Source organism: Hippichthys cyanospilos, chromosome 4 (assembly GCF_059441005.1).
Source record: "Hippichthys cyanospilos isolate Australia breed blue-spotted pipefish chromosome 4, RoL_Hcya_1.0, whole genome shotgun sequence".
NCBI lineage: Eukaryota > Metazoa > Chordata > Actinopteri > Syngnathiformes > Syngnathidae > Hippichthys > Hippichthys cyanospilos.
Window position 1 is genome coordinate 19,505,115 of NC_142372.1, and position 21,913 is coordinate 19,527,027.

At 37.9% G+C, this 21,913-nt stretch overlaps 1 protein-coding gene across 18 annotated transcripts in view; it reads right to left on the reverse strand.

Annotated features, from left to right (window-relative positions):
- Positions 1-21,913, reverse strand: part of madd (MAP-kinase activating death domain) — a 41,206-nt gene that overhangs the window by 16,149 nt on the left and 3,144 nt on the right. For 8 of the 18 annotated variants that reach the window (XM_088414072.1, XM_088414076.1, XM_088414082.1 and 5 more), the window contains exons 2-22: positions 21,890-21,913; positions 20,134-20,775; positions 18,175-18,478; positions 15,539-15,670; positions 15,237-15,350; positions 15,074-15,154; positions 11,762-11,934; positions 11,381-11,616; positions 11,128-11,284; positions 10,494-10,597; positions 10,135-10,334; positions 9,678-9,931; positions 9,308-9,438; positions 8,232-8,333; positions 7,100-7,141; positions 6,404-6,421; positions 4,795-4,854; positions 1,643-1,751; positions 1,315-1,501; positions 666-816; positions 227-430 (exon numbers count right to left, since the gene is read on the reverse strand). The exon at positions 21,890-21,913 is cut by the window's right edge and continues 188 nt beyond it. In XM_088414072.1, coding sequence (XP_088270198.1) covers positions 227-430; positions 666-816; positions 1,315-1,501; positions 1,643-1,751; positions 4,795-4,854; positions 6,404-6,421; positions 7,100-7,141; positions 8,232-8,333; positions 9,308-9,438; positions 9,678-9,931; positions 10,135-10,334; positions 10,494-10,597; positions 11,128-11,284; positions 11,381-11,616; positions 11,762-11,934; positions 15,074-15,154; positions 15,237-15,350; positions 15,539-15,670; positions 18,175-18,478; positions 20,134-20,775; positions 21,890-21,913 — 3,425 coding nt within the window. The remainder of the gene's footprint in view (positions 1-226; positions 431-665; positions 817-1,314; positions 1,502-1,642; positions 1,752-4,794; positions 4,855-6,403; positions 6,422-7,099; positions 7,142-8,231; positions 8,334-9,307; positions 9,439-9,677; positions 9,932-10,134; positions 10,335-10,493; positions 10,598-11,127; positions 11,285-11,380; positions 11,617-11,761; positions 11,935-15,073; positions 15,155-15,236; positions 15,351-15,538; positions 15,671-18,174; positions 18,479-20,133; positions 20,776-21,889) is intronic. The other 10 variants (XM_088414086.1, XM_088414088.1, XM_088414087.1 and 7 more) reach the window with 6 other exon arrangements.

The window sequence follows — 21,913 nt, forward strand, 5'->3', positions numbered from 1 at the left end:
TAAACAAGCAAAAGCAGAATTCAATAAACCTTAGGCACTTAGCATTGTCCAAATAATTTGAAAGCCAATTTAGCAGTAATGTATGGAATGCTGTAACGCCTGCTTTGCCGTGAATGTCATTTTCTTGAGAATGGTTGGAGAAGGGGGAGAATCTTATTCTGGGGTTGATGAGCTTTTCAGGGTATCTCACTCTGCACATGCAACCAGGCTGTGGTGGTGTACACACCAATCGAGGCAATAAAGTTCTCTTCATTCAGGCTGCGGGTGTCAAAATGTCGGGTTCCTCTGCCTGTTGTGTGATGTGGCAGCTGCAGATGTGGAACGGTCAGAAGACCTTGTGGTCTGGGTGTTTCCATTCGACCAGAAGGACTCTCTTTACTTCCGGGGCTACCAGCACTATCTGTGGGGCTTCGCTTGCGCTTTTCAGGGTCTAACAAGTTATCAAAATTAAAGGGGCCACAGACAAAGTTCATTAACGTCAGAAGAACATTTTTAGTTCTGTTAGTAATATCAAAGAGAGCTAGGTACAAATGCAAGGCAAAGCTTTGGCATCATAGTAAAAAAAAAAAAAAAAAAAAAACAACCTCTAAGAATGAGTGCATCAATCGTATTTACCAATAGTATCACAAAAGCAGAAAAACACAAGAATTCTATGGTAAACTTACCTTTGGTTTGATAATGTGTACGTGCTATCTCCAATAAGCTGAAGACACTGGCCATTCCTCCAAGGCCTGCATTTGTATAGGAATGCTCCAAACTGGAAACTGTACATTTCAATATGTCCAACATGCCTTTGTACACTTTCCTGCTCACCTCCTGAAAACAAACAGGATTCATGTTAAATATGCAATCAAATGAAAAAAAAACAAAAAACTGCTTCTTAACATGCTGTATGTATACAAATGACGTGATTACAGATGATTTACATAAAATGTTTCTGCCTTTGGTCATGTGACAAATGCAAACTGAGCCGTGATTGGTCGTTACCTGTGCCCTAAGCAATTATGATGCCATTTTCAGTTGACAGCAAGTGCCACTTGACTACCCTTTTAAATGACATTCAACATAAATACAAGCTCCTAAGGCAAAAAAATCTGTACAAATCCTGGCATAATGTAAAATCTGGCAGGTAAATTGGCAATTTAACCAATGCACTGCATATCTATTTTTGCACCCCTCCCCCATGGAAATCTAGAAAGAACAAAAATATAATACAATTGAAGTTTTGTTTTTGTCTTTTGTTTTTTTTTTTTGTAAAATGGCATCACACCAACAACATACAAATACATAATGGGTTAGAAAAAATTATCTTACCACATCGCGGATGATCTCCTGTCTGGAGTCTTCCTCCGACTGGGTGGCTCGGTTAAGTTTACTGAGCACGAAGACCCGGAGCTGTTCATTCTCCAGCAGGCGGCGCACTTTTTTCATGTTGAGCCAGCCCACGCCTTGTCCATCTAGGACACTCTGTACTACCTCCTTTAAAAACTGCTGGTTTTCACTGTATTGATACCACAGACTCAGATGTATTCAACAGAAATGATAAGTAAATGTAATAAATTAACTGATTAAATTAATAGGCAGAGCCATATTGGCTACAGGGCTGTAATACTTAATACAATTTGCAAACTTTAAAGAATACCTTGTATTATTAACCCGACCCTGAGGAGAGGGTGATTCTCTCTTCACTGTTGGACTGTGCTTGATTACAGAAGACTTCTGGTCCACAAGTGCCCGAGGTGCACGCGCACCTGTTGAAAAAAGAAACACAATGTGATCTTGATACACTACAGATTCAGTACCCTTAAAAAAAGGATCACAAGCTTGCACACAAGGCAAAAATTCAGAAGAAGTCTGGGTAGACACACTTGTACTTTACTGGGAGAGTAACAGTGTTTTTTTAATTAGCTTATCCTGAATTTTTCCACTCCATCACGATTATTAAAAGGAATGACACAAACGGGTTATCTGCCATCAAACTTTGATTGCCTGATAACTAAAGCTGCAACACGTGTATTACAAAAGGAGAGTTAAAGGGCAATTAAACAAGCATAGAATATACACACTGACACACAAACGCACACAAAATAAATCAAAATTCTGGTCCAGGTGGGGGCATTACATTGAATTGGAAGATACAGTATGAGATCAAAATATTCTGTGCAGAACATTTGCATGTCAGCAATTACATGCCCAAAAGAAAAGGAGGATGGATTGCTAAATTCAATAACAGTAGAAAACAAAGACTACACGCTGATTTGTGTGAATAGCTAAAATGTCTTAAAGGGTTGTGTCAATCATGCTTTTAGTACAAACCACAGCAGAATTAACAAAGGCAAGCATCAAGTGTGAGCCATATGTTATTTACAACTCCAATCCCAAGGAAGTTGGGCCGTTGTGTAAAATGGAAATAAAAAACTGAGTACTACAATGATTTGGAAATGGTTTTTAACCTTTACTCAACTGACTAGACTACAAAGTCTAAATATGTAACGTTTAAAATGATAAACTCAATTGTATTTGTGCAAATATTTGCAAATTTGAAAATGGATGCCTGCTACATGTTTCAAAAAAGCTGCGACGAGGCAACAAAAGACAACGAAAGTTAGGCAACAAAGGACAAGGAAAGTTGATACTCAAAGAACATTTCTTAGGAAAATTCCACTGGAAAACTAACATGTCTGGACAACAGATGAATGTCATGAGAAAGTAGAAAAGGAGGAACCCAAAAGGCTCAGTCTTTCACCAGCAAAGATGGGGCTCAACGCTTAATAGCCAGGAATTTAGGGATTTCATCATCTACAGTTCACAATATCATCAAAAGATTTAGAGAAGGTGAGTTTCCACATGAATGCCCGTGACCATTGATGCTTCAGGCAGCACTGCATTAAAAACCAACATCACTGTGTAAAGGATATTATGGCGTGGGCTCAGGAACACTTCAGAAAACCACTGTCAATTAACACATTTCCTCGCTAAATCTACAAGTTAGAACTCTACCGTCAAAGCGAAAGCCATGCATCAACAAAATCCAAAAACGCAGGTGCCTTCTCTGGGCCCTTACCTATTTGAAATGGACAGATGCAAATAGAAAAAGTGTGCAATGGTCCAATGAGTCCACATTTCAAAAAATCATGGACATTGTGTATTCCAGGCAAGAGGAAAAAGACTATCCAGATTGCTATCAACGCAAAAGTCAGCATTTGTGATGGTATGGAGGTGTGTTAGTGGCCATGGCATGAGGAACTTACACATCTGTGATGGCACCATCAATGCTGAATGGTATAACGAGGTTTTGGAACAACACATACTGCCATCCAAGCAATGTCTTTTCAAGGGACATCTTAGTTAAAGAGTGAGGGTACTAGACTGGCCTTCCTGCAATCCAGACCTGTCTCCAATTGAAAATGTCTGGCTCAATATGAGACTCCAAAATGCTGAACGACTGAAATTGTAGATTATGCGAGAACATGGAAGAATTCCAACTACAGAGCTTCCTCAATTGGTGCCTTCACCTCCCTGAACGCTTCGTGAGAGCTGTCAGAAGCAAAGGTGATGTAAGACAGTGTTGAACATGCCCTCATTCCAAATTCATTGGAACGTTTTGTATGAATCAAACTCAAAAGAAGTGAATATTTGCACCAAAAAAAAAATCTTAGCACAAAAAGTTTATCAGTTTTAACATTAAATATCTTGTCTTTGTGTCATAGCCAATTGAATGTGGGTTTAACAAGTGGGTTTGTATATCATTTTGCACAATCTCCCAACTTCATTGGAATTGGAATTTTATGTTTACATGAGGCAAAATTTCGTATTTTTACATTCAAGCCCTCATTACCCTGAAAAATAATATATAATTGCCCTTCTGTTGATAATATAAAGCAAACATCATCAGGATTACTGCCAGGTAACATGATGTTTGTAGTACACATGGTTAATTGTGAGTGTTTTTTCTCACGGACTTGATTTTATTTTATTTGAGAGGGAGAGTGAGAGAGAGAGAGAGAGAGAGACATAAAGAGAGAAAGAAATTGAGAAGGAAAACGCCAGCAAGATTTCCAGTTAGCAAATGTTTGTTCATATATTCCAACTGTGAGAAAACATTTTTCCCATTTTCTAACTATGAGTCGAGATAGAAGACAACCAACGCAAATTCAACTCAACAAAATTCATAAGTAATAAACTGTATGAACACTGTTGTATTATGTAGCGGTAAATAAAATCTCCCGCTAAACAGCAAATGCATCCGTAGTATTATATTCCTGAAATAAATACAACATTGCTCAACGACCTACACCAAGTAGCAAGTATAAGTAAATTACACTTGTCAGTTCTTTTTTAGAGGACGGGATTTTATTTACCAGATCATTTTCGGCAGAAATCTCTCGCCTTCTTCCGAGTAACACAAGATTTATCAGCAGCATATACTTAATGTAGCGACTATAAAGAACGACTACCGACCACCCTTATTGAGATAGTAGAAGCAGGGGGAAAAAACATGCATGTAAAGAAGTTATTTTTTCATCTATTCTGTTCACTGTTGGTACTATGTGGTTATTGTTGCATACTGTGGTACTTAAATTTAATTTGTCCCCACACTTAAAAAATTGTGATGGATGGCTAAATAAATCAAAACAAAAGTGTGAAAATAAAGTTAAAAGTGAAAATAGTGTAAGTGAAAACTAAGTGCTTCCTTGATGGCACACACTTAGTAAAATGCACAAAAGATGCGGGAGATGTAGTTGACTGGCTTGGAGAAGCATGCAGCTCACTCGGAAAAAGGGCAGAACCCACCTTCTCCGCTCCCCGGGCCGGCCTCTGTTATTATCTCCATTAGAGAATTTAGCCCAAATACTGCACACAAAACCCAGAATTAGTTGCTGTCAAGAGTGGACAGAGACGAGGATATCGGCCCAGCCACAACCAGTCTGAACATCAACCCATATAAAAATCATGCACAGACACTTGAAATGACTCCAAACAGGAAAAAGAAACAAAAGCAAACAAAGATGTAAGGATGGCCCAAGATGTTCTGATATTATCCCAGAAAATATTGACAATGTACTGTAGAGTAAAAAGTCAACAATGCACTTTGCACATGTTGGGCTACTGTATACATATATATGTTTGCAGTGGATGACAATTATAATTCAAAACTCAAAAGCATCAGAACACTACAATCGACCATTATTATTGTTGTTAACTTGGGAAATGTGCAACGTAGCCTTGATCTACAGAAGAAATCATAAATATTAGGAAGCCACATAATACAAGAGTCATTTCAGGTTGGGGAAATTTGACTCCACCAAAAGGGAATTTCATTCATTCAAAAGCAAAAGGTGGTCTCAACCAGAAGGTGTCAAGTGTTCCTCTGCTATTTGTAGGGTAAAGGCCTTAAATCCGGCCACAAGTAGCAATACTCTGCTAAAGCTCTAAAATGGTTTGTAGTTGCAAAGCTGATGGCAAAAAGATGGCCAACAAAGCACTACATGAAGCTTATATGTTCATGTATAACTATAGTCCCTTGGCACCAAGAACAAAACATTTATACATACACTAAAATCCTTAATTTAATTGAACAGTGTTCCTTCGCCACTTGGCACTTCAGTTTTTGCGGCTTCAGTGCTTTGCGTTTTTTTTCTCCAAAAGACAGTCACTTTACAGAGGCACCTACCCTATGTACTACAACAACATTCCCATGCTCAGTCCTAATTTGGAGTCTGACGCAGTCTAACATCCTCTTAATACCTGGTCTTATTTAGCTGCAAATGAAGGCACTACATTGATGAGTCATGGCATTATATAAGATCTACAGCTCTTCATGACTCGTCAGTGTGCTTGGGGCTGTGAGAGAGCTGTGCAGAGACGTATATGCGGGCGAGGGGGGTGAGTAGATGCATCAAGGAATGGCAACACAAGCTGAACCTGGCCTTTAAAGAAAACTTATTATTGAGCGGGGTTTCCTATCTCCATTAATTGCGAAAAACGAGGGAACACTGAGGTTCTCTACAACCAAGAAGGTGCCAAAGCAATATATCTATGGCTTCGAATTGAGCACAAAATAGTGAAAATGTGAGTTTTAGGTTTAAAAATAACATTGCAAGCAGCAAATCACAAATATATGGATAAATACTGTTGATTGCAAATATGTAGCAAAATAAATAGAGTGCCATTCACAGAGTAAATGTCTTCACAATGGGCACGTCTAAATTGCTTGTTTTTTTTTTTTTTTTTAAATCAATAAGACCACCATCACCAGTCAATATGGAAAGATTGGGAAAGCGTGGATAAATAGCACAACACAGTGTCTTCTATCTTAGTCCTACGCTGGAAAACCAAGATAGGTACAGGCCTACTAGGAGGGTAGGGCCAAATACAAACTATCACAACAGACATGCCATACCCGGGCTGTCAGGTGCATCTGGACAACAAAGACAAAACAGACCATAATGAAAAGAAACAGAACATTTTCTATGGCACCTATTCCGCATGAATTGGAGCTATTGAGCACCATGTTATACCTGTTCTTTCTCACAGATGGAAAATTATAATATTTTTTGAAGTATTTCCATCTTTGACCTCGAAAATCAGGCCCACGGCTATAACGTGAGCTATCACAATTATCAATGAATGAGTTCTGATGAGGGAGACATCTATTTCCCACAAACCCAAATAAAAACCAATGAGAACAATTTTTAAAATAAACAAGATTTTAAATCTCTTTAAACAACTTTTCAGCATTTTATTCAGACTACAGTTTTTTTTGTATTTGCTTCATTTTGTTCTGTGATTAAAGCGTGATGACAGTGTATGATGTCCAAAAATGGATGATAAGCTTGATAATCAAATCTTATACTGTACTACGTTTAAAATCAGTTCATGCAAGTGTTCAGGAGAAGACCCTACTTCTAATGGTAAGTGAAAAAGAAATGTAGAGCAAATTGAAAATAACTTATTTTGTGAATTCCTACATTTACAGACACGAAAGAAAAACTGTTTGAAATCCTCAATACCCTCCTCTGAAATAGTGCCATAACTGTTCTGCTATCAGTAGAGGATGAAAAATAAAAGAAAGTCAGGTTACTAAATCTCTACAGACCTGCTTGGTCCAGCTCCTCCTCAATGTCAAAATTTAAATATTCTTTCATAAAAGACAAAATAATTTAGATTTTAAAAAGCAAAACAGAAAAAATAAGTAATTCAAATGATGACCTACATTTCTATATATGTTCACATTTAAAAGCAATTCCTTGGTAACTCGTGCATACTTCTATAGCTATAGTGTACACATGATACTGATTAAAGTGTACCTGTGGTGCTCAGAAGAAAAAATATACATGTGATGCGTTTTCATAAAACAAGGCTTATGTTTCCAAAAATAAAAATTTAGGTATTGACATATTCTAAAGCTAGAATTAATTCCCTTTAAAATGACATTTAATGCATGGCGGTGCAAAGTTACAGCTGCCAAGTTCAAATCGATAGTTTTGAGAAAAACATGTTGAACCCCTGGGTGTCCGGGGATTTTTCACAAGCTTTGGCCTTGGCCTTATTACCCCCCAACTTGGGCTGACGATGCCCAAACGTTTTTTTCCGACATATAGCTGGTTTATTGGAAACACATTCCAGATGGCTCATCAAGAAAAACTGCATCCAAATGTGTGTGTGTTTACTTTTCTTGTCATATTAAATCAAGTTGTTTTTTTTTTTTTTTTAAATGGGATAACATTAATTCTAAGAACTTGCGTACAGTCATACTTGCTGGGTGAGGACGGCAATGTGATGCCACCTCGTTGACAGCCATTTATCATTCCGTAAATCTTCCAATCGATGCGCATAATTTCCTTGGTGATATTGTGATGGATCACAGTCGGTCTCACAATTTTCCATAATCAATACTAATGGATTGAAGTAACATTTTTTTTCAATAGCTAAGCTTCGAAATGTACAATATTGACTCAGATTCACCACAATGTGAGCAAACAATGATGTGCATTTAATGGGAGACGATGAAAAGAAAGCACATTCGGATGCATTTTGAAACCATAAATATTTTTCCATATGAACACCACAGGTACACTTGAAGATCAAAACATGATTTTATCACTTAACTTTATGATTTAAGCAATGACAATAATACAAAACTAAATGAGGTGGGTTTAGAAAAATCAACAAACCAAAAAAAATACTTGGTCAAGAACATTTTAGTGAGAGTGGCTGTGCTACTGTACCTTTTAGGCTTGGGAAAGGTGTTGATTTCTCCCTTGCAGCTTTGTTTGGTAAAGCAAGATGGGACAAACTGAAGCTGGTGCCATGATTCTTGTAAAGATTACCTATAAGGGATAGATAGATGTAAACTGTAACCAATGTTATCTTATTTTATAGACATCTGGAGGTATGCCTTGGACGGCAATGAACATCAGACATGCACACTATGAGTAAAACAGAATAACACCTCCAAATCCTGAGATCATAACACAGTAAGTTTCAGGCAGTAGTTATGATGCAAAAACATTTAAACCACTTATACAGCATATCAAAACAGAGATTAGGATTGTATAGAGATGTGTACCACGTACAAAATTAGGAAGACTTTGGAACAATTTTATAGATTAAGCATTTTATTTCACACGCTGCAGGTATGTTGCAAAAAAATTCAAACCACTTATACTGCGTATTAAGACAGAAGTTATCACTGGATAGAGATTTGTACCACGAAAAAATTAGGCAACGTTTGGAACAATCAATTTTTAAACAAATAGATTTTCTATTTTAAACAATAGATTTAAGGCTCTTATGTCACTTTAATGTTGTGAATTGACTCAATTTGACTTGAATCAAATTAAGTAAATTGGAAATTTGGGACACTACTAACAGCATGAATAGTAACAAATGTTAATGTTTTTAATAATATGATATTTAAATACTTGGCATTAATATTTGCATTAGTATTTGCTAGTGGCATGAGTGATCATTTTCATTCAATGACAATAAAAAAAATGTCTGAAAAGGTAACATTTTTCAAATGCCTCATAATGTTATTAATAGTTGCTGTAAAGTGTGCTTCACTTGTTCAATAATTACCCTCCAGAAATATTTAAAGACTTTACCTAACCCGGTAAATGAGTGTTTTTTTTTTCTCTCTCTCTCTCTCCACAATTTTTGGATTAGATAAAGTTTGGATAATCCTGGCCCTTCAGGGCAGATGTCCTCCCCATTTTCTTTTTTATTTTTTTTCCCTCAAACACACCTATTCAGATGAAGAAAAAGCAGACAGACTGCATTACATTAGTTAAAATATTCTTACTTGCAAAAGACATCAGTCCTCCAAATCCATCATTACTGCTGTTGGAAATGGTTGAGTTCGGTGAGCTGTCACCTTCTCCATCAGATTCCCCAGGCAGCCTCAGACTGCTCGGACGAGAAGGACGCTGTGCCCTTGAAAATATAATAAAATGATCTCTAAATATTCCTAAAAATTAACAAACAATTGCATGCGACTATAGGAACATACTGAAAGACGTATCACAAATCACAATATCACACAACCAAAGATTCAAGACCACCATGAATGAGTTTCTAGTTGGGCATGCTGGGTTTTGACATTGCATGGTTGGTTAGAGAACCCATTTGAATGAAGCGTTAGTTCATACAAGTGTTGAACAAGTTTAACACACTTGTTGCCATTGAGGTTCTGGTTGAATCGAGGGGTGTATGACTCCACTTGCTCTTCTCCATCAGGATCATCTTCACAAGGGAAACCATACTGAGGCTCAAAATAGGGGTTGTCATACTCTCGTTTTTTTATAGCTGGGTCCACTACGCCAGTTTCATTTGTTGATCTAAGAGAAGCTTGGCTGCTGACTCCGATGACGGGGTTCTGTTGACCAGAACTGGCTGATGTCTCACTCTCAGGTGCCTCTCCTTGTTCCTGTTTAAAATAATAACATTAATAGTAATAATAATTGCAAAAACAGATTGAACGGCAGAATGCTTTGTGGAAAAAATGGGTAAAATAAAAATATAAATTTAGCAAATAAATAGATACGACTTTTAAAAAAAACTGATAACTGAAGATACAGAAGGTTCAAACAAATTGCAGGTAATAATTGATCATTTCTGGTGATGACATACAGTGTTGACTCCTTGGATGATGGTGCTGGGGCTGGAACTAGCAGTTGTGCTGGAGCTTGAGCGAAGGGGCTGTCCATCAGAAGTATCGCCAGGACCGTCCCCAACGGAGGGACCTTCTGAGCCTTCTCTTGAGTCCTGGAACTCTTGAAACTCCACCTCACTTGCATCTCCTAGTGCAGCATGGGTATGTGGTTGTAGACCTAAAGCATCAAGATTAAACAATCAAACAACAAAACAAAAAACAAAACAAAAAACAATGAATGTAACAAAACCAACTGGGACATAAAAATGGTGCCACACAAACATGCTGCTGCAAAACGGAGAACGCTTTAGTAATATTATTAAGCTTAAAAACATACTTGGTGTGTCTCCCTGAATGTCTCCTTGAATCATCTCACTTACAAGGTCTCCCAGTGAGGAATAGGATGAGCTGGAGTCATCATATGCCTCACTGTCACTACCACTGAGGAAAAAAAAATCATTATCTACTAAAACAGACTACCAACTATCAAATTGTATGCATTGTAATCAGTGATAAAGAAATTAACTTCTGCCCAAACCCAATAGCCACACACCCAACGGTACTCATAGAAGTAGGATAAGTGCCTGTTGCATTTGCGAGCGCAGATTACAAGCATGCAAAAATTGCAGGATTGGAACACAGCATGCCATGTCATCTATTGACGGCACTGTGTTGGATCTGCATCATCACTTATTGTGCCATCGGTTGTTTTTTGGGCAATTTTGCTGCTGGGCTCAGCGCGATCTGCTATGCATGTGCAAAATGCACAATACATAGGAATTTCACCTGAAATCGACTGTTTTGGTCATTGTGTGTAATATGCCTTGGCTGAGAGTGCACTTACGAGAGACTCATTATACACTCAAACCCTTGACAGAATCCCCAATCAACAGGCAGAAAAGTAAAAATGTGGGTGATGGGATTGGGCCTGAATCCCGAAGAAAACCAAAAATGAGAACGGTCATCCTTACCTGTCAGTGGGGTCTGAATCATTGTTGTCATCTTCAAACGGGCTTGCCATAGCCTCAATCAACTGGGAGCTCCCATCAAAAACTCTGTAAACTACAGGCTGGAGTTGGTGAGCATACCACTTAGGTTTATCACCAATTAAGGATGGGTCAAAAACATCTGAAGCAAAAAGTGTGCAGGGTACACAGTTAGCCTTCTGTCAATGCAATGTAAAGTTGCCATTAGAAACAAGTTATCAAATGGCGAACATCTTACTGTTATGTATTCTCTGAAATGCTAGATTAGAGGGATTGAGAGCCCATTCTCCATAGAACTCCACTGCCTGAGTGTGGGAAAGTTTATCGGCGAAACTCGTTCGCCTTGGCCGAGATGCAAGAAAAGACGATGACTGAAAAGCCACCACAGGACGAGGGAAGAGGCGCAAAGTCCGTGTATGCATTTGAAAACCATGGAGAACATTTGGTGAGTTGAAAAATCGCACCATGGCCACCCTGTTAAATCACATAATCAAATTATTATGGATTACAGTATAGCTCTTTCTTGCAAAAATGAAGTGCATATTTTTAAATCTCTGCATGAATGGGAAGAAAATTTAAAAAATATGTGAGACCAATATAAACTAAACAACAGACTTGCCTAGTAGCCACATCCACTGAATCCACATCGTTGCCATAAATGAGGGGGTTGAACTCAGTGGATGATGGTGAAGCCTTATCACGTCCTGGGGGAAGCAGGGGTATTTCTTGACCTTCCTGGAACTTCTCCAGGTTCAAAATGGGTTGGGTGTTCAAGCTCATACTTGCCAAGGCCTGGAACAAGGATTAAAAAAGGGTGAGCCGGCAAGAATTAAAAAAAAAGAAAAAAAAAAGGTTGATGAGTCACTCCCACATCAGGCATCAACATTAGATAGTTTCTCCACAACCACTACCAACTAAAAAAGTGCATGTATTTATCTGAGGAATATTTTTTTCAACATATCCGTATCACTCTGAAGAAAGAAAATGTAAGGAATGGACAGAAAAAACAACAACACATCTTTATGTATATATGGCTGTTGTGAATAAATGTTCTTATTAGCATCTGCACAAGAAATGTTTTAAAAAGAAATAATACAAAACAATAAAACCCTCTGTTTTATCAGACTGGTTTTGTAAACGTCTAATAAACAGGGGCTAGAATTTGTGCATGTTGATGCCTGTGATGGGTGTGTCATTAGGGAGGGAGAGGAGGAAGAGGAGGAGGAAAGAATGTACTAAACATCTTACTGTAGAGTTGTCAGTGTTTAGCTGAGCATTGATGGAATTTTTAGTTGTAGGACCTGGTAAAATGCTGTTGTTAAAAAGTATCTGCTTCACCTTTTCTGCTTATGGTTACCGGGACAGTCACTGATGCAAGAATTAAGGCACGCAAATCCAGTCATGCTCAAGCCAGAGCTAAGCAACATGTTTAAGGGATCCGTAAAACATTCTGAGCTGCTGTTATGCATGTAACTCAAGTCTTGAAAAAAGAGAAACGCAATTGTCATAAGCAAAGTAATATGAAAAGGGATGCAGGAGCATTCCGCGTGATAATAAAAGAGTAACCTTATTTTCAGAGGAGAAGATCTGCTTTTGGGTGACCATGGTCAACCTAACCAGACACTAGGAAGGGGGATATAAGACAGATATTGAGATAATCACAAGAGGGCCTGAGGTGATAAGTGTTCCCGGGAACAGCACATGACAAAATCATGGCCCTTTCTATTTCTTTTCCGACTCTCCAATCAGCAGTCAACCACTATGTTTTACAACTGTATTTCAGGGACCAAACTATGTATACAGCCAATAAAACGGTACAAACAACATGAAACATGTTTATTTTGCAAAGCTTTTTAAAGACACTGTGTAACTGAAGAATTAACTCTGCTGTTTTGATACATAGGCATCTAATGTTTAAAACAAAAATGGACAATAGGTTGTGCAGTGTTAACACTCAACACTGCCCGAGGCCCTTTTAAAAGCCATTATCATTGGACTAAAAGCAAGTCATGCACCTACAATTATCTGAATGTACAAAGCCACAACAATAGTGTGAATGCAGACAAGTGAATACCGTAACTTAATGTTACTCTTTGGATTGACTCATTTGGTGAAAAGGCAGTGTGTCAGGCCTATGATGAATAAGTGGATTGATCCAGTGGTTATGATAATGATTATGGTTATGAAACACCAGCAGATCTTTTCAGAAACTCTTCAAAAAGGTGAAACTCTTCAAAGGTGACAACCATTTCTTGTTCTACAAATATATCTAAGAGTTGGGATAATTGCAACACATTAAAAATCCTCAACTTAAATTAAACCAAAGAAGTCTATTTACAGTGCAAGTATTTTAAGTGCCGTTCACATCAACAGCTACTTCTGCTTTGATGACCCAAGTTTTACAAAACTTGTAATCAGTGTTATTCACATGTCTTAAACGTTCTAAATATAGAGGCCTCACACTCTTACAAACACCAGCCTCAGTCACGCACCCGCACACAAGGAAAGACAAAGGAAAAATGCAACATCATCAAATTGGCTCTGATTCAAGGTAGCTACTATACATTGCTGGAATCGAGCCAAAACCCCTTGTAACACTTTGGCAAATGTCATATTTTAAAATAAATATTTTATAAAAAAAAAAATTCAACACGGCACCCTCCGCGGCAAACGTGATTGTGTGCTCTGTTCGTGAATGTCAGCTTTTTCTATTTTGTTTTGCGTTACTTGCGTTCTTTTCACCATGTGGTTGCCATGCGCTGCTAGTATATGGCAGGCAGGCACTGTTGAGCATTGCCAACGCTCGTAGCTTCAAGTTTAGTGGACATGCCATCGAAGTTTAGTGGACATGCCATCGGACTTGCAGTTCATTGTGAGATCGCACAAACAACGCTGCCACCTCCGGGAAGGCCCCTGACACACTGACCTCAAGTGATTTTATCAAAAATCTATTCAATCGGTCAGTCTATGTGTCTATGTAATAATTGTACAAATTATTGACCAATTTTAACGGTTTAATTTTCTTGATGGCATAATAAACTCATAATAAACTCTCAATATAGTGTTTTATGTAACTTATCAGAACATGGAATGTTGAAATTGCCTGTAAAACTGTAACTAATGTGGAAAGTCATGTAAAAATTTCTGAACCTGCATACCTTGAAATATAGATGCATATAGATGAAACTCTGTAGGCATTCTGCAGGATTGATTTAAGAAGTATTACGTAAATCCAGATCATGTTGAAAATTCATTGATCTTTTTGTATAATGATCAATCAATCAATCAATCAATTGATTGATTGTATAATGATGCTGAATAACTGATGGTTAATAGGTCGTTTGACCCCTATTCCTCTGTTAACATAATTTTAAATGGTCATGTTCACAACAAAGTTATGAACATGTCTTCCTTCTGCGTGGTTTTTGCGGAAAAAAAAAGAATGTGAAGAAATACAAAGTGTTTCCATGAATCAGAACCAAATTTTGATTATGTGTTTTGTTGGCGGGTTTACAGGGATCATATGACACAAGGACCAGTCTTAAAAGCAAAACTAGTTTTTATCTTGGATAACAGGGTCCTAACAACTGATTTTACCTTCAAGAGCTACAGCATGCAAAGAAACAGAAAAAGAGCAGAACACAGTTTTTGTTGTTGTTAGTGCAAAACAAAACCTATTCCATTGCTTGCACACTCGACAAAATACGTACCTAAAGCCTGTCATACAAGCCTCTACTGTTCACACAGCTGGGAGAGACGTTTTATATTGACTTATGTACAGTGTATAACAATAACACAATTAAGTAAGGTTAAAAAAATAGTTGGCTCATAGCTCATACCTGAGTCACAGAACGTCATGAAATGTACAATGAAATTGGTACTGGTAAATTTAGGGTAGAAATGTAAGGATAAAACAAGTCACATAAAGTACCTGCTTCAAATGTTTCTTGAGTTCGCCAGCTTCAGGCTCTGGAAGAGGTGGTAAAATCTCTGCATTTGTAGGTGCTTTAACCTGAAATAACACATTTTTATAGTTTTAAATCGAAATAACAAAATGTAAAAAGAAAGCCTGTCTAAAATGATACGGTACTTACTTTGCTGCTGTCCAGATCAACAAGCCACACATCATCTGGAACTTTGAAGTCAGACTTGTAAAGGAAAAAGCTAGCTGGTACGCCAATGATGTAGGGAGTAGGAGCAAGTAGAAGCTGTACAGAATAAAGGACAACATGAAGAGGGAGTCTTGCTGCAAAACATATCTCCTTGCTTCATCTTCAGAAAACTCTTGTTGGAATGGCATGTTTGATAAAACCTGACACATAATCATAATACACACGGAATTCTTTACCCCCCTCCTAATCATCTGAAACACCAATGGTGCTACTATGTGTTGTACCTGTTCAGCTGAGGCCATGCATGTAGGCAGTAAGGGAATGACAGGGAACATGTACTCCAAAGGATAGATCATGGCTACGAATGCCATTACACTCATGGATAAAGCATTGTAATCTCTAGACTGGAGAATAACCTGAAAAAAAAGACAAATGGAATAATATCATCTCAAAGCACATTTCAATATATAACATTTTACAAACTACCTAATCGGTCTTCTGCCAAGACTCTCATAAATGAAGCAGCTGCTGAATGCAAAGCTGCAAATTGTTTCATTTTAATACCCAGAAACAATTTATCATGTTTTGTAGCAAAATAATTCATTAAAACATTCCACAAGTGGCACACGGGTATTCTTATGTCTTCACAGACCTCAACTAATGTATGTAATGTACATTAATGGACCTACATTGTTCTTTATGTGTCCCGGTGAGCAATTTAACATTAGTAGAAAGTAAAATTGGTTCTTTTAAATTCCAATAAGTTGCAGACAACAACTATCAACAACCTTGCTCGCTCAGAACACTAATGGACATAAAAGGTTCACAAAATGGATGGATAGCAAATGCTTTGACACTAACTGTCTTACTGTCATAAGTAAATACTAGCATTAACAATACTTGTTGGAAGACAACTGGTCATGGCTTTTGCAAATGCAGCTATGATGGATTCGCACTAAAATGTTTGTGGTCTTACTTTATTAAAAAAAAATATGTGTGCGTATGTGAGTTCAATGTGCACTAGTGGAAAGTCACTGCTCAGCAAGTAATTTTGTGAGCAATTTATTCTGTGAATCATGAATAAAACATATGTAGTTTATAGACTGATGGTTGCTAAACAATTTTTGACGTCATCTTCTTGACTGCCGTGCTACATTATTTGGAAGTTGGATTGAAATATTATATTCCTTTAAAGTGACAATATGTAATATTTTGACTATTATTCATTTTGAAAACCCACTATAAATTTCAAGAGTGTAAATATAGGTGTTCTATCCAAATCAGCATATTTTTTTAATATTTTTATTTTTTTTCATCACTTTTATTTTTTCATCACTTTATATTACAAGGGGAGTGTCACACAGGTGGGAGCAGTCATGTCCCTATTAGCTACAGAAAGTGAAGGAGGACAACTTTCATCAACGTACTTCAAATCCCATTTGGAGGTCAGTTAGTGTCTTGTGTGTGTGTGTGTGTGTGTGTGTGTGTGTGTGTGTGGGGGGGGGGGGGGGGTTGCTGATCGTGAATAAAAGGAAAAGGAAGGGGGGGGGGGGGGGGTTCTCCACACATCAAGTTATTCTATACATTTGAATTCACCCACAAAACACAACAGAAAACGCCAGCAAATACATCGCAATATAATAAGAATTGACCTTAGCCTGTAGCTTTCACTCTATTGCGGATGGCCCGCAGCATAAGTTGTGTCAAGCTCGTCAAGAGTTGTATTTTCATTTTCTTTATGTCCGCGAAAACCCAGGGTAACTGACCGGTGTTAACATATTTGCCTAAGCTTTGTAGGTTCCGCGCTTCGTATTTGTCGTATTTGTATTTGCTTGTAAACGCTTCCCCTCACTTGGAGCATGCTTCCAAAGTATGGTCTCTCTGTGACACCGTAGTGAGTGTGCTGCATTCGCGTAAAACCAGTAAATAGCAACTCTAAATATTCCATCTTACATCTTTAAGGTGCAAATTCAGACACAATAATGACAGCATAAATGTTATTCATTTTTGGTATTGGTGGGTTAAACAAGTGTGCAAGTGTGCATCCCCAGTTAATAACGTAATGTTAAAGTAATGTAACTTGATCACTTTTCATTACTTTTCCGTACTTAGTCCAAGAGTAAATATGGCAATGAAGACAAAATAAAAAAGAAATCTCAATACAAGATATCAATGTATTTATTTGTGAAGTCTGGTTTGTCTTAAGAATGTTAAATAATATGCATGGGCTGGGAACAAAGAAGGTTGGAGTTGTTGACTCAACGCCCTGACCACACACACATGGATGGACAGACAGACAGACAAACACACACACCATAATTATGACATGAATATGATTTAGCTGTTTTTATTGATAATGTCGCATTTAAATACTACCGTTACATTTATTTGTGTTTTAGGTTGGAAGGTGAACCTGCCATTTGCAATTCAGTGAGCTACCAGTTGTGTTTCTGTATCTGCAATGCAAAACAATTCAGACTGTTTTTTGTATCTTTATTACATACTACTCTGTTACTCCCCAAGCCTGTTTTATGAGTGATTTGCGAATATAAATGTACAATATATATCAAATTAGGGCTATTATGCCACTAACTAATCTTTTCGAATCGAAAAACCTATTAATTATAGTGAATAATCAAAGCTGCCTCGCTAGCTCCCTGGCAGTGGATGAGTAATGTAATTTATAGACTATAAACGGCTAGCTACCGCATCTTCCGCACTAAAAGGCGCACCTCAAAGCCTTCAACTTTCTCAAAAGTTGACAGTGCGCCTTATATAGTGCATAAACTGCAGGTTTTCATCTGACGAAAAAAAATAACTTAATCACAAGCTCAACATACATATTTTACAAAGTATACGACATGAAGCAAATATGGTATATTGTCATTAAAATCCTGAAATAATGATGACTTGCTCTTACCTTGTGCTCTAGCAGAACACATGAGAGAACCTGAAGACAGGCATCCACACCCAGTAACTCCAAAGGCAAGTGCAATGGAAAATCAACCATCGAGAAGCGGGAGTTGTCAGGCAGTGCAAAGGTGAGGGGCCGTTTCATTTCATGGGGCAGAACTTCCACATCTACACGCCTTTGGCTTGCCACCGGTACGGGTGAACGTTGCAATCGGTATATCCAGGATTCAATGTCCCGAAGGTCAGCCAACAGCTGGCTTCCCTTCTCTTCCACTGAGAGTGCCCCTGTGAAGACCCGCCACATGGTATCTCTGTGGATGGAATACCATCAAGAGAAATGTGATAAATATGACTGTCTTTAAGTGAAAGAGCAAGAGTCAGCTAAGCTGATTGAAGCATATGGCCCAAGGAGATGACCCTGTATTGCTGCAGGAACTTCACCAGGCTTTAGAACCACATATGTATTTTCAGTTACTGTTGTTAAAGTGTAACAGCAAGACTCTTACACACACAAACACACACACGCACACACACACACACACACACACACACACAGTGGAGTAAGTAAGTATTTTTGGTAGTTGTCATACTCTGCTACGTGCACACCGTTCGATGTGCAAAAAATAAATTAACAGTCTGAGAAAATGGATGGATGGATGACTGGCTAGGTCATTTCAAGACCTTTATATGCTTCTAATAGAGCAACTTCTTTATTTCCTTGGGTGTATGTTTTTGGTTGTTGTCATGACTCATCCATAACCCAGTGTCACGGTGGAAGCAAGGATCTTAATGTTATTCAAACACAGATATGCAGAGAAAATTGGTCTGGTTTTGAGTTATACGATTATAAGTCGACCCTCCTAATATGAGGGTTGAAAATGAGGGGAAAAAAAATCGACTTCTACTCTGAGAAATACGGTATTCCTGAGTGCCAGCCCAAAAACCTTTAGGATTTGGAGATGAGCTGCAGAGAGGAGTGGATGAAAATTACTACTGATGTGTGTGCAAAAACCTAGTAAGCAACCACAAGAAACATCTGACAGCTATGCTTGCCAAGCTTGTTTTGCTAGGGGATCAAATATGTACTGTACTTATTTCTGTCAATGACATGCAAATTATTTTTTAATTTTTCATTTCAGGTAACTTTTTAAATATTTTTTTTGAAATATTCTATCTATAACTGTTAGAAAAAGCTGCCATAAAAATCCCAGACTACGAGGGCCTGTTATCGTCATTCTGCCTCTCGCAAGTCATGTTTATCTGCTCAGGTGCTGAGAGAGCAGAACAAGCAAGGAATACTTCTGAATGCATAAATAAAGTAAAAATGACACATTAGATGTGTTTAGGGTGAGGAATTAACATTATAACATGGTTGAGTTGATTTTCCATAATGTTAAACACATTTCCTACATTTTTATGTATGTACAATGTTTGTTAGGGGTCAAATCCTACATTGCAGAATTCACTTATCAAGGAGTATTTTCGTCCCCCATTTACTGCGAAAAATGAGGGGAAAACTATATATATTATTATTTATTATATATACTATATATACCCACCGCCTTATAAAAGAATGTCAAATATAAGTATGGTTCTTAAATTTAATAAAGTTTGACTTATTCGCTCTACTGGCTTATTTCTCTTAATGTGCAGTAATACACCTTATAATTCAATGGGCTTTATGGTTCAAAAATGCAATTCTTATACTGCACTATTCAGCAGAAAAAGTTCAATAATAACATGTGTTTCAAGTGGATATACCACACGTGTAATAGCCTGAATTTACGAGAGGAGTCTATCACTAGAAAGTGATAGCAACATATGACAGTATATTTGATACAGACATCCTTCTAACATAGATTACAAAACGCAGAACGTGTGTTTTAGGTTAAACATGTTGGGCAAAACAATTTGTTGAAGATGAAAATCTGGAGGCATAGACATCAGAGGAAAAGAAAAATCTCACCTTTGGAATGTACGGGGCATTCCAGCTCGCTGCGTTAGCCTCTGACTACAGCAGTCTACCATTCTCTTCAAAATATATAAGCATTCACGAAAAGTGGAGAAGAAGGGATAGTGGCTGAGTATACACAATGAAGTCAGTGTACTGTTGCGATTCCTCGCGGCCATTTTTGCGGCATTTTGCTTGAGCTGTGCAGCTGTTCCAGCATGTTGCTCAGTAGTCGGTGGTTCAATCTCCTCTCCAGAAGCAGACGGAGGAGATGACTCAGCTTTGTGGGATGTTGACAAGCCAGAAGACTGGCCACAGGTGCTCCCATCAGACCCCTCACTCGCAGTATCCCCTCCTTGTGATGTGGTCTCCGTATGGCCACTCTTGTCCGTGCGGTTACGGTGATGCCCGCGTTGGAAAGATCGGTAGAAGTTAACACAGATTCCATAGCGGGTAATTCCTGAGTCCTTGTCAGTCAGCATAAAAACAAATGAAGAGTCATCACGAAGGCTAACCCTACGTTGACGTATACTAAGGCAGCCTTCTGGTTGACAAAAGAAAACCACATCTGGGGGGAGTGGAAAATCCTGGTGGTCCTCCAGTGGATATCGGCGTAGAAGCTGAGGGGTCTGGGCCACACTATCGCTACTTGGTTGCCTAGAAGGCAAGATAGGATACATTACAAATTTTCTCTAACATGATTGATTGACTCCTTGTTACACTAAGCAAAACAATTGTGATTTGTGTCCTTGCTGCTTTTCTTGATCTTTGAGGTATTTTGATTACAACATCTTACTGACAGATTAAGACACCTGCTAAATTCTTACTGTTAAAATTTTAAACCCTTCTGCATTGTTTTTGTTTTTTTAAATGTGGTAGCACATGTTATTTGTGGGCTGTCAGTGTCATAAGATCTCATCAAGTTTGACTTGAACTTTGGTAGAAATAATATTTGTGCAAGATTAAGGGTTTATTTTATTTTTTTTTAAATGGGCAACTGTAGTGACATCAGCGAAGCCCTATGAGGTAATTATAGGAACTCTAACCTCAATCATCATTTGCAGGACGCGCTACACTAAACCACTATGAAACCCTATGAACAGCTCTTTGCTCAACAATCACTGATGCAAAGTCACTATTTCTTCCAGTGGAAGTTCATACAAAGAATCACTGTACTTGGCCTTGCACACTTGCTCATATGAGTGAACTGCTAGAGAAACCAACTAAAATAGAATTAAAGATGCATTAGATTATTTTTATTAAACTAAAAAAAATGCCTATGTATTGATGATAAGTATAAGCAGCAACAATAGCAAATGTATGATGTACGTATGGCAAACGTAAGACCAAAAAAAAGCTTGCCGTTTGGGGGGGTATCTTTTAAAGTGTTATTTTGCCAATTGAAAATCTGGTCAGAAAAGGGTCGTTATACTACATTAAAACAGTATATCATTAACGCTCTACAAAAGTTCCATGGCATCCCCCAAATGCACACCTTAAAATTACTGTGACGTTTCAAACTGGGTCACTTGCTCAAAGGGGATGTCATGGGGTAATTAAGTTGCGTCTAAAGTACAAATTACATAATATCTTGTTTAGAAATGTCCACCAAGATAGCAGTCCATTGTCATATTGCAACTGTAATATATGATAACATATAATGCACCTCATGATGTGTATAATAAAACAGTCATACAACATAAAAGGGCATGCTCAGTATATAATTCTCTTTTCTTTCCGAGATCTTTTGTTTGATAAACAAAATCCTTACCGCGCACCAACCACCACCAAGTAG